Source organism: Anguilla rostrata, chromosome 3 (assembly GCF_018555375.3).
Source record: "Anguilla rostrata isolate EN2019 chromosome 3, ASM1855537v3, whole genome shotgun sequence".
Classification (NCBI taxonomy): Eukaryota; Metazoa; Chordata; class Actinopteri; order Anguilliformes; family Anguillidae; genus Anguilla; species Anguilla rostrata.
The window spans coordinates 49,457,961-49,475,669 of record NC_057935.1 but is presented as its reverse complement, the minus strand read 5'-3'; the positions used below and the strand labels follow the sequence as shown (position 1 = coordinate 49,475,669).

General features: G+C 48.7%; 1 protein-coding gene across 1 annotated transcript in view; it reads left to right on the top strand.

Moving 5' to 3' along the window:
• Window positions 1-3,155: 3,155 nt before the first annotated feature.
• slit3 (slit homolog 3 (Drosophila)) overlaps window positions 3,156-17,709 on the top strand; it is a 160,553-nt gene continuing 145,999 nt past the window's right edge. Inside the window, exons 1-4 of the mRNA XM_064328036.1 lie at window positions 3,156-3,990; window positions 12,560-12,631; window positions 14,914-14,985; window positions 17,430-17,501. Of these exons, the coding sequence (XP_064184106.1) occupies window positions 3,800-3,990; window positions 12,560-12,631; window positions 14,914-14,985; window positions 17,430-17,501 (407 nt within the window). The 5' untranslated portion in view covers window positions 3,156-3,799. The remainder of the gene's footprint in view (window positions 3,991-12,559; window positions 12,632-14,913; window positions 14,986-17,429; window positions 17,502-17,709) is intronic.

The following is a 17,709-nucleotide window of genomic DNA, read 5'->3' as shown; positions in this document are numbered from 1 at the left end:
CACACTCATGCACACACTCATGCGCACACACACTGCTCGTGTCTGTCAGCAGGCAGGAGGATGGAGCATCCTGACCCAGCGGAATGACCTCACGGGGGAATGCCTGATCCAGCTGCGGTCCCCGGGCCTCTCCGCCGCACGCTGAGCAAGCGGCCCTCCTCTTCACCCCGATTCTCCACACCCCGCCACAGGTGGGGAACGCAGCATTCTTCATCCCCGAAGCGCAGACCCCCACCCCCCCCCGCGTGACGCCTGATTTATGGAGCCACCGCGGCGCGCGCACCGTTCGCTGCAGGGGAAGCACCGTTCGCTGCAGGGGAAGCACGCGGTCGCCTGCTCTGCCTCTGGCCGCATCGCCCAACCGGACCCAGCCTTCTCGAGGCCTCGGTTACAGCACCCCTTAACCCCCAATCTGCCGGGCTGCGCTCGGTAAAACCGCCAGCGCGCTGACGAAGCCGGAGGAGGGGGCGTGCCGGACCCCCCTCTGCATTGGCCGGACACCTCGGAGCAGTAAAAAGAGAGCTGGGAAGAGAAGAGAAGGTCAGCTCGCGCGTCTCAATTTTCTCTTAACTGTAAATAATTTTACTGGGTTATCTGAAGCAGACGCAGGATGGCTCGATGCGCCCAGCCTGCTGAGCAAGCCTCACTGTCGTTGAGAGGAGCCAGAAGCATCTGACTGCTGTTTTCCTCGTGTTTTTAGGTGCAATGCTGATGACTGGAGACTGAAGTCAGGCTCTGTATGAAATTCAAGAGCCCCTTCTTAATTTACACTGCCCTTGATGATGGTCTGTCAAGTTCGTTTCTCTAGATTGCTAATCAGCATGTTCATGGTGTCCAAACTAGGATCCAAAAATAAATTAAGCTTTGTATGCATCTGTGCCTGTGTGTGTATGTGCGTGTTTTGATGGTTTTGTTTTCGACATTTTGAATCCCTAACAACCTGACATGCAGCTAATGTGGCTCTTTATTCACATGCATGAACTTAACAGAACGTGTTTTAAAGCATTTCATCAGTTTTTGAAAGGGTGATCAATTAACCGGCACTGCCCTTATCAATATTGATGCAAAAGAAACTTGGAATCCAAAAAATTATCACTAAATTATTTAAAAATATGAAATAATTATGCATTTGTGCACAATATGCAGTACAGTAAAATATTTTTTTGTAATCTTGACGTGAAATAGAAATGTACCAGCCAAATGGTACATCAACATACAAAATATTGATATAGAATAGCGTATTTTAACTGCTGTGGACATATTTGACTATTTCAATAATAATCCAAATAACATTCCAAATCACAGAAAAGCTATATATGTTCAGGAGCATAATGGACAGCTTTCAGTCTTGTCTAACCTCTTAAAGAATGCTCTTATATAGCACAACGTTTAACGGCAGACGTTACGTCTTTGCTAACCCATGAATACCTTCCCATGGCCATATACTATATCGTACATTCTTCGGTTGACTTCAGGACGGGAGAGAAAACTGGATGGAGAAATGAATGTGAAAATACAATGCACAACGACTAGTTACAGTAAAATTACACCATACCAATGATCAAGAAACCTGTTGTCACGTGTCCCCTGCCTTAAATTCATGTTTCCAATTATTGTTCAGCCGGACCCAAACCTCGTACAGGCAAAGTTAACACTTCTGATCTGATCTCGTTTTCAATCCAACAATTCGTCGCCATTGATTTAGTAAATGAGAAAATCTAAGTGAATCCCTAGAATCAAATGCACATTCTCACCAACAGAGGACACTGCAACTGCGAAAACAGATGAACAGCTCGGGGGGAGAATTGTTTGCACACTTTAGAGCGTATTAATAAGGATGATATTTTAGCGAGGTTTTTCGTGAGTAGCCTACTTATAGGATACCACATTTATATACCAGCAACATGAATGTAAAATGCTGTTTTCTCGCCATATTTATCACTTGCATTTATAATTTACAGCTTAGATGATAAAATCGTCTTATCCAAAGTAATTATTCATGCTCATTATGTGTTTCTGGTATAAACATTGTTTATATAATGTGCTACATTATTAATGTTCATGTAATTATACCGGCATGTCTTTCGTATAGTTTTCTGTAATAACAGAAAAATGGTAAAGACTAAGAAAGACGATGCATGACTGCAGCCGATGATCAGAATATGGGCTACCGCAGGGATATTCAGTACCTGTAATAACAATACCATACTCTGTTGAAATAATGCATTTTCATTTATCGAGTACTTGTACAAAGTCAAAAATGGCCCGAAGATGCGTTCAAAAGAAAAGTGGTTGTTATACGAGAATATCCACTAAAATGTGGTTATGTACAGCAGTACAGGTCGTTTATCACGGTCTGATATCTTGTAAATATACGCATTCACTATGTAGAAAACTCTTACATCATAGCATTTGGTCCCATTCTGAAATGTGCTGATGTAATTATACCGGTCTGTCTTTCCTATAGTTTTCTTTAATAAAAGAAAAATGTATAGACTAAGAAAGACAATTATTTATTACTTATGATCACTATTTATCAACTATCAATATTTAATAGATAAAGTAGCTATTAAGTGTTGAATTAACCCCTTGCACTTTTTCTGTGTAGAAGACTAAGGTCAACCTTTTCTAGATACTGTTAAACCTAAAATGCCCTAGCTGAAGAAATACCAAAGCAAAATTCTTCAGAGGTAAATCCCCCTCACCCAGAAAAAAGGACGAATGTTAAGACAGATACACAAACTACAAAGCGCCGCAAGAGCTCGCGGTCAATAACAGCAAAGATCAATGACAGGCGTTGTACAGTGCAAACCATTCATCAAATTGCGGTAATGTTTGCAGGATGAATCTCAGCTATACGTGAACGTCTTCCTCATTCGTTTTCAGTAATACAATCTAACTAAAAAGCTGTACTGCATTGCATTTGGTGGAAGGTGTGTGAAATTAAACCTTTTTTATGTGAACATTCTGAAAATGTGTGGTCTAACTATGCATATACGTCAGTTTTGCTCAAAACCTCGCCTCTGTCGTGTTATTTTGGTAAATGCTCATATGGCCAGAAACATATAAGATGTTGAGGAGAATTTCTGCCCTAAAAAGTTAATGACATCAGCAGAGCAAGAACCAGTAGGAAAGTGGAGCAGAGATTTTGGGGGTTGGAAGTAGCTATGTGGACTGCAGCCTACACACGCGCTCGCTCAAGTTTTGACTGCGTTCGGGTGTTCTTAATGGTTATCAATGAGAATGGAGCAGTGGGACACCTAACAGCCGGATTTCACTGAAGAACTTAAGGAAAAACTTGCCGTTTTGTATAATAATTTTGCATTTCATCTAAATGAATGCGTGATACCTTTGAAAAAACTTTTTTTCACAAGTTTGAACAATTAAGGAGGGGAAAAAAGTTTGTGCGTGACTGAGGTTGATGGGTGCCTGCCACTAGAGTTAATTTTAAAATACTAATTTTTGCATCTCTAAATTACTTCGTTACTTGTCACCTTTTTAATCCGTTGTTATTTTCTCCCGGCTTCTGTCTCAATGGTGCTGAAACAGCAGAACGCGAGTGGGACTTGAAAGCAACCTTCCGTCAGTATTCTATAAAAAGTTTCTCAAGTGCGAGAAATAAATTTAATTTATTTTTAAACTGAATTGCAACACTTTTTCCGACTTTGAGTCACATCCAAGGGACTTTTTCGGAACCACCGATTGCTACTGGATTTTCTTTAAAAAAAAAAAAAAACTCGTTTCGAAAGCGTTTCTGGTCGTGTAGTTGCAAAGGCTGCCTGCAGCCACCACGGATATCATGCTGTCGACTGCGCGAGGGAGGTGGACGGCGAGCCACTGCTGGATCTTGGCTCTGATATACGGATTGCTCTGCTTCGTGGCCGTGAACGGATGCCCCCATAAATGCAGTTGCTCCGGATCTCATGTGGATTGCCAGGGTCAAGGTTTCAGGACTGTGCCGAAGGGAATCCCGAGGAATGCGGAGAGATTGTAAGTAGCATGTTGAATTTTTTTCTCTTTCCTTTTTTCTTCATATATATTACGCGTGAAAGCTTCCCAGCAGTACGTTGTTTTACAATTGTTTTCTATATCGTTACACGATAATCCTCGTCCCTTTTAAAGTACTCAGGTTTCGTGTGAGATGTCAAAATTCTTCCGACAGCTGACATACAACAGGCTAATATCTAGCGCATTTCTTGTTTTGAGTTCATTCAAACACGGTTTGTGATCTCTATAAAAACCTTTCTTGTCCAGCACCTGTCTTGACCTTAGGCGAATTGCAGAGATGAGGGGAGAATAGACTACAAGGCAGCCAATAATCGAATTTATAGACTCATTAACGTGCTGATGAAGCGCTCTAACCTGATCTACTACTTAACACTATTGCAAGAATTATCTGAATATGTACAGTGCGTCCATGGTTTTTTATGCATATGCCTACAAATAAAGGGTTGCAGCCTTAAAAATTTCTTCTTTGAAAAGTGGTAGTAATTCACGAGTCTGGCGGAAATTAATTCCAGTGTAATCGTTAGGCTACTTCTTAATAACGTTACTTCGGTGCAATCGTTATTCTTCCAGTGACATGTATTCTCAGGGAAGCATGAGTAATTGCAACGTAATAAGGCAATAATATAGCAGTATCACCTCTTTATCCTATTCTATTAACCGTTATGTATCTCACTGTTCTGGTATTTCGTCATAAGGGCAATATCTGTAATGTGGAATGCATCAGTTTCAGGGCAGCCGAATGGCAAAAAGAAATATATGAGTGAGATTAAAACCTGAGAATGCTCTCCCAGACTTCTGCATTATAATTACAACTTTCCTCTTTGGGGAGTTGTCGTTTTAAAATTCAAGCAATGAACGTGGAGAGCTGAGTTTCACATAGTACTTTAATTAGCATATCACTGCTGAGAGGTAATTATGCATGTACACAGGTAAGCTGAAAAACAAATTCTGGCATTGGGGTACCGCCCCCCCCTCCCCATGCATACACACACACACACACACACACACACACACAAATTCATGCACACACACACAACGATACATACCCACAGAGTATTATAAGACATTGGATTCTTCAGTGGATTAAATGAGATGTATTTAATTACACTTTTCTTTCATGCATACCTCACATCTCTTGCAAAACAATGGAGACCAAGATCATGAGTGCCAGCTTTCATGTTGCGACTCAAACTTGCTGAAATGTTCTCAGTGCGTCAGTATATAGTAGCAGTTAGTCGCGCCTTTAAGAATGTGTGTACCTGCCAATAAATGGACTGGCTCAAATGTGTCTCAGTCTCGGGAGTAAGAGATGTGAGGCTGAAAATCGGGGGGTCCTGGTTTCGCTCTTGTAAGACGAAGTGGACCCCTGATTAATCATCGCACGGCATGGATTTGTGTACCTTGGCAATCTCTGCGAGCCGTGAGTTCCTTTGGCTGAGCGCTGAATTCCGCTGTCTCAACAGCCCTGTCGACGTCGGCCAATCTGGCACCTCGATGGCCAAGTTAACTTAGCCTTACGCGGCCAGTCGCCCCCCCTGAGGGCGTGCGGTTTCACCTGCAGAGATCGCGCCGAGATTGTGACGGATATCGAATCTGTTACACCCCGTCTCACCGGCCCGCCGAAGGACCAGAGGGGTTAAGCAGTGGCTCGGGTTCTGCAACAACAAATCTGTTCGTTTTCTTTGGAAGCGGCATAAGAGCGACCGCGTTCGGTTCGACCCGCGGGACGGAGGGGCGGCTGGATGACCCGGTGGACCCCGATGAATTTGGGAAGGCAATCCCGGGGCGTTCGCGTCCGGAGGAAAATAAATAAGTACAGGGAGTGGGCGTGGGGCTGCTTTTTTAGAAAAGTGTTTATGTTATTCCGCTTCGCTTTGTCTGATTCTCCCTCGGTGGCTCCGAATGGCCAGGGCAAACGGGAGGCAGTCGTGAGAGCTTTTTGTGTTTTACTGAACCACCACGTGCAAGAAGGGAGGGGTGGCGGGGGGTGGCCGCGGCGGGAGTGTGTGTGTGGGGCACCGGGCAGGAAGAGGAGCCAGGCACAGCCTTCTCGTTTTTGGCTTTGCTCGGGGACCATTCATTCAGGGATTACTCAATGCGGGACCACTCCAGATCTCATTTGCATTAATTTGATCCGCGAGTGTGCGAGGCTAAGCGGGCGTCGGCCGAGGGGAGCCGAGTCCAATTCTCAGGGCCGCAATTTACACCCCGCCAGCGCTCCCATCGCACCCTGGAGTGTTGACTTTGCGCATAGTGTCAAACCCCCCCCTTCCTACCCCCTCGCCCCTTACATTCTGTCTGTCATTCTCTCTCCCGCTCTCCCTCTCTCTCTCTCTCACTCTCTCGCTTAAACACACTCACACTGTTCTTGGATGTCTTTGTAGAATCCGTGCTCGGGGAGCGGTGTCGGAGGTTGTTTTCCTGCTAGCGTAGCGCGGTTCTTTCCCGGCTCTTGTCGGGGGGAAAGCGGTGCCCCTCTCTGTGACCAGCCTGCGCCGCCGCAGCCTCTCGGTGTGGGAGGCCGGGCAGATTGCACTTCCATGCTTTTCCATCCCTCCCCTGCTCATCCTCGGTCGTATTCGTCTATCCTTTTCACACTGTAAGCTTGTTTTTCGTCGAAAAAGAAATGAATCAAATTCACCTTATCCAGTCTTGAAGTCATGGTGTGATTTTTCACGACAAAGAAATGAAATAGATTAATCATGACATTCAAAGGTTTTAAAATATGCCGTTATAGTCTGATATACTGCATATATGTATGTAGACCCTTTGACCCTCAGTTGACTGAATTGGGCCAATAACAGGCTTGTGTTCATATTCACATGCATACTAGGCAGCTGCTAGTATTACCTGTGGGCAGCCAGTCAGGCCTTACTTCTGAAAATTGGGAAATGTTGGCCACCCATTACCTGGTTAAGTCTTTCCTGGCAAAATGTTCTGAGGTGCTTTACCCTGGCCAGGAGAACAAAGGGCAGCCATGGCAGAAGGGAAGTTCACTTTCTGCTGAGAATTTTGCAGAAAAGGAGTCCAATTCCTTGTAGAGACTGCTCAGAAAAGTAGTGGGGACCCAGAAGTTCATAACTCTTCCAAGAGTGTTATGCTTTAACGCAAGACTGGTTTTGATAGCCTGTAGGTTTGGGGCCATTTTGGGTTAACAAGGATAGTTTTGTGCTGATGGGGTTTTGTCACCAAAGCAACTCAACCGGAATATTGATTTTTCAACTGGTCTCTCCTTTATTTTCTCAATTCTTCATGGCTGCAAAGCCACGTTCATTCTCATGTAACAAACACGGATATGTCTTGCCTTCTTAACAATGATGTAAGTGCTGCAATTGTTCTAAACACTACGGAGAAACTAGCAACCCAGTAAACAATACACTCACGCCAAGCAGCTAGTCCCTGCAAATGTATCGGGAGGTTGCCAGGAGTGCGTGTCTCGATGCGGGGTAATCTTCCCACTGAAAGGCAGTACGCATTTCAGCTTCACGCCAGCAGTAAAAGAAGGGCTGATTTTTTGATCCTGTTGAAATACAGGGCTACTGCTTTGTGTATGGAGCCTGGCTCTGGAGCAGCATATTTTGGAGTTTTTTTTTTGGGGTTCTGACAAGCCCTCTCACCATTGCACACATGCAGCTTTCCTTGCAGTAAATCTTTTGATAAGAGTGTCTTATCTTTTGGTGCACCTCATTGGTTACCATGAAAGCTGGTCTATTTTCCTTCCCGGCCGTCAGTGCCAAACTGCCGCTATTCCACCAGCGGACGGTGGAGGTGGGGCTGGTCTAAATGAGGATAAGCTCTTAAGGGAAGGGGGGAAAAAAACGCTGCAGTACTGATTTGCAAAACGCTGCTTTGCAGGGCTGTTACCTCTGCCGCGCTCTGCCCTGCTCTCCGGGGCCTGTTCCCAGAGGATGTGCGTCCCACGCAGGCCCCGCCGTGTCTCGCCCTCCCTTTCACACGACAGCGCAGTCCTGCCCGACAGGAGGGAACCGCAGTCAGCTCACTGCGTCACCCGAGACTGCGGAACCCAGGCTAAAAGGGAGAGCTCTGCGCTCATAAAACACCGACGCGAGATCATGGACAGGTCTGAAGTCGTTACGGGGGGTGTAATTACTCTTAACTGTCTCTGCGCCTGTGTCACCCCCCCTGAAACGCGTCTTCAGCGCGTAGGTCTAATTTGAGTAGGTCACGCCAGACGCATTGGCTCCCCGAGACCCGGCGCGGTCCGTCGGAGGGCCGTGTTTGAAAATAAACAACTTTGAAAGTAAACAGACGGAGCGGGGAATATGAAATAATCCATTTTTTTTTTTTTTGTCGGGTCTGTTTAGTTTGAAGTGGGTGTCTCTCAGCCGGGAGCCCATCCAGACGGCGCGGTAATGAAAATATTTGGGAAACGAAGTCCCGTCCGCCCTCCCCCCGCCCTCGTAAACACGGCGGCGCCTGCTCCGGTTTCGTGTCATCTCCGTCTTCAGCCCGTCCCTCGCCTCGCTCCTCTCCGCCCGCCGGTCTCTGCACGGCGCTCTTCGAAACGGAGCGGAGGCCGTGCGATAAGTACGACGCGCTGCGATTGGAGGCCGAGCGAGCCCCCGTCCTCCTCCGTTACTCTGACGCGGCGTGGTCCCCCTCCACACCCGAGGGCTGCTCGCCTGGGGAGAACTGCACAATCTGTGCTTGTTTGGATAAGGAACCCCGCTTAACGAGATCGTGACACCCCCTTTACCACAACGCCGGTACGATGGTAAAAATAAAAAGGAAACGGCCACGTGCTGAAGCAGCAGCCTTAGAGCCTTAGAGCCTCGGTACGCCTTGTTCTCTTAGTAAGCGCAGGGTGATGTTAGCGACGTAGCTGTAATGTAGCAGTGACTGTGAGCAGGTGACGTGCCGCAGGTCGGAAGAGCGGCAAGCATTTGCACCACTACACTTCCTGAAACGACAAGCCTGTGAGTGGCAAGGATGCCCCTGTGTACTGCGCACAGGGACAGCCTACCGGCCTCACAGTTGCATGGCGGTGAATGCTACATGGGAGATATTCCTAAGACACGTGATTGGCCAATAAATGGCGCTGTTTGATGTTGGTAGAGTGCAAATGAAGCAGTGTTCCAGGAAGAAATAACAAAAGTTACTTTAGGAGTTTGGTAAATGCATGGTTATGAGTCAGGAGTACGGTAATACGGTTATTAGTCGGATGTACGGTAATACGGTTATTAGTCGGGAGTGCGGTAAATCGAGGGTGACACCGGGGAAAAGTGTGGCAAGGAGCAATTCGGTCCAGTGCCATTACAACACCCCCACCCACCCCCTTCCCCCTTGGATATAGCCTTTACATCCAGATAAGAGACTTGTAAAAACATTGCATCAGCCCATATGCTAAGCGCTAAACCTTAGCGCCTGTTGCATGTGCGTTTAATCAGATATGCCCATTACAGCCGACATCCTGTTTCACAGAAAACCAAAGAGGGGGACGGCGAGGAATTACCTTAAATATGTAATCAGGAAATTGATGGTCAAATATCATAAACTGGAAATGGCCATCTGTTGGTTTGGGTCTAGCTGGCCTGAGGAATGTGCATTAGACAAGGTCTGTCCTTTCAAGTTACTCTGGCATGCGAGAGAGATTGTAAAATCGTAGTAGTCCAGTTCTTATTAATCCGATCCTATCTCTCTTGCGGTGTTTGTTTGGAGGCTGAGTGTTTATGTCTACTTTTCTTTGTAAATTAGAGAAAAAAAAAGCACAGAGGGGAAGAATGTGTTTTGCAATCAAACAATCTCAAGCACTGGTGTTTGGACCGCAGTCCTGTCTCATTTATGGAGACGCACAGCGAACTTGCTGAATGAGTATGTCGAAATGTCGTCTGAAGATTAAATCACTCAATGGACTGAATTTCTCAATGAGAGGAGAGAAAAAAAGTCCAACCTTTGCTAAACACTCCAAGCCTCATAGGGGAAACTCAATTAAGATTCCGTACACACTTCTGAGGCTTGGAAAAAGAAACCAAGCATACCTATCTGTTCTGCAAGAAAGACATTTTCTTTCTTTCTTTCTTTCTTTTTTTTGCTTAAAAACAAAAACAAGAAAAGGAGATTAAAAACAAGGGACGCGTTTTGAAGTGAACAAACGTCAGGGGGGAGGGGGGAGCGGGGGAAGAATGGGCAATCAAAGCCCAATATTTTCAAAGCACGCCTCGGAAATCGATTCCAGCTTGCCTTGTGAGGGTTCTTGAGTCCTGGGGTGCCCCAAATGTGTCCTGTAACAAAAGGTCAGTGAATCAGGATAGAATTTTCTGTGTTCCATACCTTTCCAAGTACCCCTTTGAGACATAGCTGGGGCTGCAGCTGGTGTTCAGTACATTTATAGGCTGGACTAGTTAGCTTAGTGGCTTTAAGTGCTGTTTGCATTGTGGGACCACAGGCTGCTTGATTCAAGGGCCTAACTGGGGGGAACTTTGGGGGAGGGGGGGGGGGGGCATTGGGGTTAGGCACGTTTGGGCCTCATGACCTGCTGCTTGGATCAGATTGATTGATTTTAGAAGATTACTCTTATCCTTTGCCCCAGTAAAAAGAGCCATTGGGCTACATTGGGCACACAAAGGCTGCTGGGATATTTAAACTCCCCCAGCCCCCACGTTCAAAATTGCCATAGGAGGGCTGCCAGAGACTGTTATAATTCCATTATTTGGGTAGATCATATTTAGACCCTTGAGATGAAGTGCATATTGTTGTTTTGCATGTGAACATGGGAGCCATTAGTGAAGTGCAAAAACAGGGGAAGGCTACCCTGCGAGCTGAGAAAATAAATAACACACAGCCCGGAGCCGCCTCCGCTGCTTCTGTTCCGCTGTGTGACCGCGTGCTTTGTGACTGCCGCAGGGTCCTGGTTTATTAGCACCATCCTGACAGGGTGGCCGGGCTTACCTCTCATCAGACGAGGGAGGCTAGCCTGCGAGGGACACTGCTCTTTTCCGGAAGGGCGGTGATTAGTCACTGCGGGACCTCTGCCGAGGTGCCACTCTTAATGGGCGCGAGTGAAGGATTCTGGGAGAGAGCAGCCTGATGCACTCGCACTCGCACTCCGTGTTTGTGGTCGCCTTCAGCAGAATAACGTGTAAGCAGACTCGCGCGAGCTGGTTGGCTGACTCCGGGCGCGGACAGACGATGGAAGATAGGGAGTCTGTCAGGGATGAGGAGTTGAGAGAGAGGGACTGGGCAATAGTGAGGACAGTAGAGGAGGCAGAATGGAAGGGAGAGGGGGGAGAGAGAGAGAGAGAGAGAGCAGGGTGACAGCAGAGCCTCCGCTCCTGTCCCCACGCAGCCCACAATGTGGCTCCCATTAGAGTCCTCCATGCGCCTTCTGCAGCGCCGGGGAAGCCTTTTGAAATCCAATATGCCTTTAAATCAGATTTATAAATGTTTATGTACATTATGAGAAACACACACAGAGCCCTGCTGCGCTGTCAGGAGATATGTGTGTGTGTTTCTGTACGTGTGTGTGTTTCAGTGTGTGTGTGTGTGTGTGTGTGTGTGTGTGTTTATTCTCAATGCCCCTAGAATGGCAATACCTCAGTAAACAAAGCCAACGTAGAGAATGTGTCAGGACACATATGATATGTGTGCTGTGTCCCCTCTTTGTATATGCTTTGAGTAGCAGTTAAAACATATTAAATGACAGTGGAGAAAAACAAGATAAGCTTTTGGATTAGAAAGGAAAACGTTCCTGTTTTTTTTTTGTTGCACAAAAATGTCTAATCAAATGCAATTGAGGTACTGTAGGCCCCCACCGAGAGAAACGTCTATATAATCGCCCTCTCTCACGCTCCGGCTGTGTCCTGAGTTCGTACGCGCCCCGCAGCACTGCATGGTGGGAAATGTGGTGCGAATTACGCGCGGGCGATGGGGGACGCGGGTTTCGGGCACCGCGGGGCGAGACGTGTGGATTTACATGGGCTGACACGCACTCAGGTGAGACGTTAGACCTCACCTGCAGCGCCGCCGCGTGCGGCCAAAATGTGGGACCGCTCAAGACGGCCGGCGCGGCCTGGCGGGGCGCTGGAGCAGAGCAGCCCCCGGCGGCGCGGGTGGTTGGGGACGGGCGGGCGGGTCCGGCCTCTCGGGGGGGAGTTCAGGGCCGGGAGCTGAGCTGTGTTTGTGCCGAGTCTGTTCCCCCAGTCCTGCTGCCTGCTTACACTGAACATTCAACTCAGGAGACTGCCATAAATAAACCTGTTAATCTCTCTCTCTCTCTCTCTCTCTCTCTCTCACTGATGATGATGTTGAAGATGAAATTGAGACATGTTTGGGTTAACTGGGGTGGGGGGTATAGTAGTGGGTTTTGGTTTTGTTTTATTTATTTTTTATTTTTTGGGAGGTGGGCTGAGGTTGGTTTTGGGTTTTGTAATTAGGGGGTAGGGGTAGATCTTAAGGTAATTGTAGCAAGTGTTTGTGTTTCAATAAAGGAATATCAAAAAGTAAAATCTCTCTCTCTCTCTCTCTCTGTCTCTCTGTCTCTCTCTCCCTTTCTCTCTCCCCACCTCCCCTTTGTTCTTTACCTCTTGTACAGGGACCTGAACAAGAACAACATCTCCCGGATCACCAAAGTGGACTTCTCTGGCATCAAGAACCTGCGAGTTCTGTAAGTGCTCATCTTCCTTTGTTTCATGGCTTTAACATGATAAACATCAGTGCGATCGTCAGCCATACTGTAGCTCCTCTTGCCGCGTACATGAATGAATTTCTAATTTCCTTTTTTAAATCAGACAAGTGCTCAAGAGCAGACAGCGTCAGCGTGCGCAGAGAAGCGGAGGCTCATTTGATATCTCATTCGAGCACAATGTTTACTCTGTCTTTTTTCCTTTTTTTTACAAGTGCTCGAGTAGAAAGCGTGTAGGAAGTGTGTAATGATTGTAATCATGAGTTCCTCCGTGCTGTTTACCTCCTGGGTAAGAGGCTCTGAAAGGGCATCGCGGAGATAAAAATAAACGGCGTAGAGGCGAGCTCCCAGAGAGTTTAACTGTCTCTGCGCGGCGGTGTCGGGCTGCCCGTTTTAAAGTGGTCTGTGATTGATGCCTGTGATGCCTGCTGAGGCCGTTCGCCGAGTTCGGGGGAAAATGGCGGGAAAGCCTTCTGACGGACAGGCCTTCCGCTTGGGGGAGACAAATGAGGGAAAATGGCTCTGGGGTCCCTTCTGTATTCCATTACAGGACCCCCCCCCTCCCCTCCCTCCCCCTCTACGCATGCACCCCGATCTCCGTGGCCTCTGTGGTCGGTCTCTTTTGGTGTGCCCCCCCCCCCCCCCTCCCCTCCAACGGTGGTGTGCCTGCACCTCTGGAGATGAACTTGCCCAGAGGTGCTGGCTGTACCAAAAGGCAAAGTGAAAGATCTTTTTTTTTTTTTTTTTTAAAGAACACTGTATTTGATACCTAGCGCCCCCCCCCATCCCCCCCCCCCTCCCCACCACCACCCTCTCCTTTTTTTTTTACATCCCTTTGAGGTGTTTTCGACACTGTTGGCCAGCGCCCCATAAAAGAGGTGTGCATGTTTCCCATTTGGATAATTGCTGGCCTAAAAAACCGTACGCTAAGGCTGTGCGTGCTCCGTTATTAGTGCCATGTATGCCCCCTCCGCTGGGCGGGGTATCGAATATGATTCATTTTTAATGCCAGTGAATAAAGGACACCCCAGGCGGGGCGTGTGTTTGAAGCCAGATTGTTATCCAGCCTCAGATGTGTATCGGGTCTCAGGTACAGTAAGTACGGGATGTGGGCTTTCAATAAATGTTTTCAATTTGTTGAAAATTGCAATTCTGGGCTAAAAGATTTAGGAACTTTTGTGCACTTTTCCTTGGCGCAAAACAGGCCGGCTCTGTATCTGAGCCCCTGGCTCGGGGCTGCGCTGAAGATCAGTGCCATTCGCAGAGCATCCAAAAGCCTGTCTCCGCGAAGCCAGCGGCGTCGTCCCCCCACGACAAAATAATATGACAAAATACGTGGATTAATGGCTGCGAAGCGGTCGCATGTGTAAACATTTGCTTTAAAGGCAATTTATAAGGCCCCGTTCTGCCAAGCAGGAATTTCGCATGAGGCATTGGATATTTTTGTCTTGAGTTTCGTTCATTTTTTTTCCCCCCGTCCTCTTTTTTTTTGGCCTGTCTTATCAAGCGCGCTAGCCGGTTTGCCCAAGGTCCACATGCTTCTCATATAAGTCTCTGAGCTTTCGACCCTAATGCGGAGAGACAAAAATCTAAACAAAACGTATCTGTGGAGATGTGCTCCCTTCCTAATGCATCTGGAAGGCTTTAGGGGTCTGGGAAGACGACGTGGTGAGCAGAGATCAGCGGACAGGACCTCCCGGTCGCGCGGTACACAAGGCTCGTTGACGAGCGGGCCCGTTCTGCATCCAGCTCTCCAAAGCGCCGCGGGTCAGGGGAGAATTAACCCTGGGAAGCGGAGTTCTTCATCGCGCGTGTTCCCCGGGATCATCGGGGCAATCACCGACATCAGCAGATGTCACGCGACATCAGCGCTTCGGCCCGATGACGGATTTTCGTACGGGTCGGCCAGAGATCGTTCTGACTCGAGGCGAAGATTGCATTGTGGGTGCTTCAGACTCCCGTGCTTCCGCCGTGGACAACCCAGTTTAGGGAGTGTGCCGTGAGTCTTCCCCATGTGCCGCGCATGTAAGTTGGCTGGCACAGTGAAGTTCAGAATGGCCGTGCACACCGCGTGTTTTAAAATCTTTGTACCGTGTCACCAACAGAATGTGCTGCTGTGACTGTTAGCATGCTAGGCTAATCAAACTGTTTTCGTTTGGCCTTTAAGCTGTGAGTAGGGTTGGGGCAGGCCTTGGTGCTTGCCAGTTTGTTGGCCCTGAGATAGCTGTGTTTGTCTGCTAACGAGGCTTTTCTCTTCCCCACAGGCACCTGGAGGACAACCAGATCAGCGTCATCGAGAGAGGGGCGTTCCAGGACCTCAAACAGCTGGAGAGACTGTGAGTAACCCCGGGTGACCCCCGCCGCACCCCCCAAAAAACAGCGTCTCGCTTCACCTCTCTCTGTCCTCCCTGACCCATCTCTCTATCCTCAACCCCACAGCCCAAAACAACCCACAGGCCACTGCCACCATCATCTGCTACTGTCACAGCCTGCTACTGATCGCTGTGTGTGTGAGCGTGTGTGCGTGCATGCGTGCATTCGTGCGTGTGTGTGCATGTGCATGTTTATATTTTCTTTGCTGGTGTTTGAAATGTTGCCTCCACCACAAACAATGCTTGCTTTCAGAGTCCATTCTTATTTGCGAAAGGAACCACATGTTTGGCCCACTTGCAAAAACTGCTTGGAGGCGGTATTAGACAGTATTAGGAAGATTCCGGAAGTGATCAAAGGCACAAATTACTCCCCGTGTCCAGCAACGTTTAGTAAAGCCACAGAGTGGAGGTGACGTCCTCCTCTCTGGAGCTGGAATGGAAGCCTTCCAGAGTTTATACGAGATCAGAACAAACATACTCTATCAGAGTAGAATTGACTCTTCTGAGAGTTGGTTTAACGCTGAGCGTTTTGCTGGGCTGGGACACAGAGGACCCAATCAGCTGTTAGCTCACCTGCTCTCTGGTGCGGCTGAAGGCTGCTTTGTTTAGGAGTGTGAAGCTTGGCGCTCCACCGTGAAACTGACCAGGTGAGAAGCCAGCGGGTCAGACAAATAATGAGGCCATCTGACTCACAGGTCTAAGTTCATGGGTGGTGTGGACACCAAGCTTCTGAGTGTCTGCGTGTGCAGTGTCACAGCCTGCTACCGATTACTGTGTGTGTGTGTGTGTGTGTGTGTGTGTGTGTGTGTGTCTGCGTGTCTGCGTGCATGCGCGTTTACGTGTGAACGGCCAGTAAAAATATGTGTGTCCAATCAAAGCCCCCTCCCCCCATCCTGAGGGCACGTGAACTGGCTGACCTCCGCGCGCGGTCTCTATGACCACCACCGGGGCCGGAGCGTTCCCATCGGAGACGGGCGTTCACCCGGGCGTTTCCGTGGCGCTGGAATTTCACAGGGTTTCTGCTCCACCCCGGCCCCGCCCCACCCCGCCCCAGCGCCGACCCTGCCCCGTGTGAGCGCCCCGCTGGGCTGGGCCGGGCCGGGCCCGGCGAGGCCCCGCCCCCGGCGGCTGGGGCCCATCTGTGGCTTTGAGCGGCGGCGCGGTGTTTAGCAGAGCACACAGTGGCGTCTCCGCGCAAACACGCGGCCCCGGCTTTTTACGACGCCTCCCGCGGGATAGCGGAGGGGTGTCGCTGAGATGCCGGTCTAAAGCACATAAACACCAAACAGGGCCGAGGGCCTGGGGGAGGACGCTTCTGATCCCGCCGTTTGACTTTAAGTTCTGCCATGTTTGCTTCTCTGATCTAGGAGTGCTTGGGTGCCAGGTGTGTGTGCATGTGTTTATTTGTGTGTGTGTGTGTGTGTCTGTGTCTGTGTGTGTATGCGCATGTATGTGTTCGTATGTGTGTGTGTGTGTGTGTGTGTGTGTGCGTGTGTGTGTGCGTGTGTGTGTGTGTGTGTGTGTGTGTGTGTGTGTGCGTGTGTTTGTATGCATTCATGTGTGTGTGTGTCTGTGTGTAACACATTGAACCCAGCTGTCTCTCAGCCCTGTGGTGTTATTCATTCAGGACAGGTTCTAGGTGGAAGCCTCTGTGTGGGTCAGTGCATTGACACAGTTGGGAAGGTTGGTGTTTTGCGCGTGGCATAGCCTCTCTGTGTCGGTGCGCTGCTGGTGTTTGTCTCTGGGAGTTTAGCTGCCTGGTACTCCTGACTCCTCCACATACCGAAGGTCTGCTCCTCTAACCCTCCAGTCCACGCTCAGCTTCTGACCGCCCTCACGAGATAAGGGCCAGCGGAGGAAGCCGTTCTCTGTCGGCCTTTGAAGGCTCATCAGGGTGATAATGGCTCTTAAGGACTTTATGAGCAGATAACCTATGCCCATCCTTCCTGGAAGAGTCTCTGGTCCTGATAAGCCACCATGCAGATGTGAACTTTCGACCCCGACATGATGCCAGTTGGCTGTTACTGCTTCCCTGTGCCGCGGCCAGTGTTGATGCAGTTCACCTCTCTAATGATATGGATTTATTTGGGTTTTTTTGTATGACCATCATGCCCTGCGCCCCCCCCCCCAACTCACACACACACCACCACCCAGCAAACTCAGTCATGAGTATGCACTGCATTCAGAGGTGTTCAGATGTAAGTATACACACACACACACACATACACACACACAACACGCACACACCACAACATACACACACACATATAGGAATACTCCTGAAATATCTTTCTCACACCAATTGCCTACGGGCCTATCACGTTCATCGCATGTGAATGTACCGTTCAGGCGTGTGGTGAACTCTGAACCCTTTTCTCCCTCTCTCTCTCCCTCTCTCTTTCCCACAGTCGTCTGAACAGGAATAAGCTGCAGGTCCTCCCGGAGCTGCTGTTCCAGTCCACGCCCAAGCTGGGGCGCCTGTAAGTGACTGCTTCCTTTTGATATCCCGCGCCAGAGAACATCACAGCCGGCGTCCCGCCGCTTTCATTTCCATCGCCGTCGTCTTGGGAGGGATTCGCCCGAACGTTTCGCTTCCCTAGCGGTTTACACAGAGGACGCGGTCAGCACGGAGAGCGAGAGACCCGGGGTCTCCTTTCCCTCCTTTTTTTTTTTTGTTGTTTTTTTTTG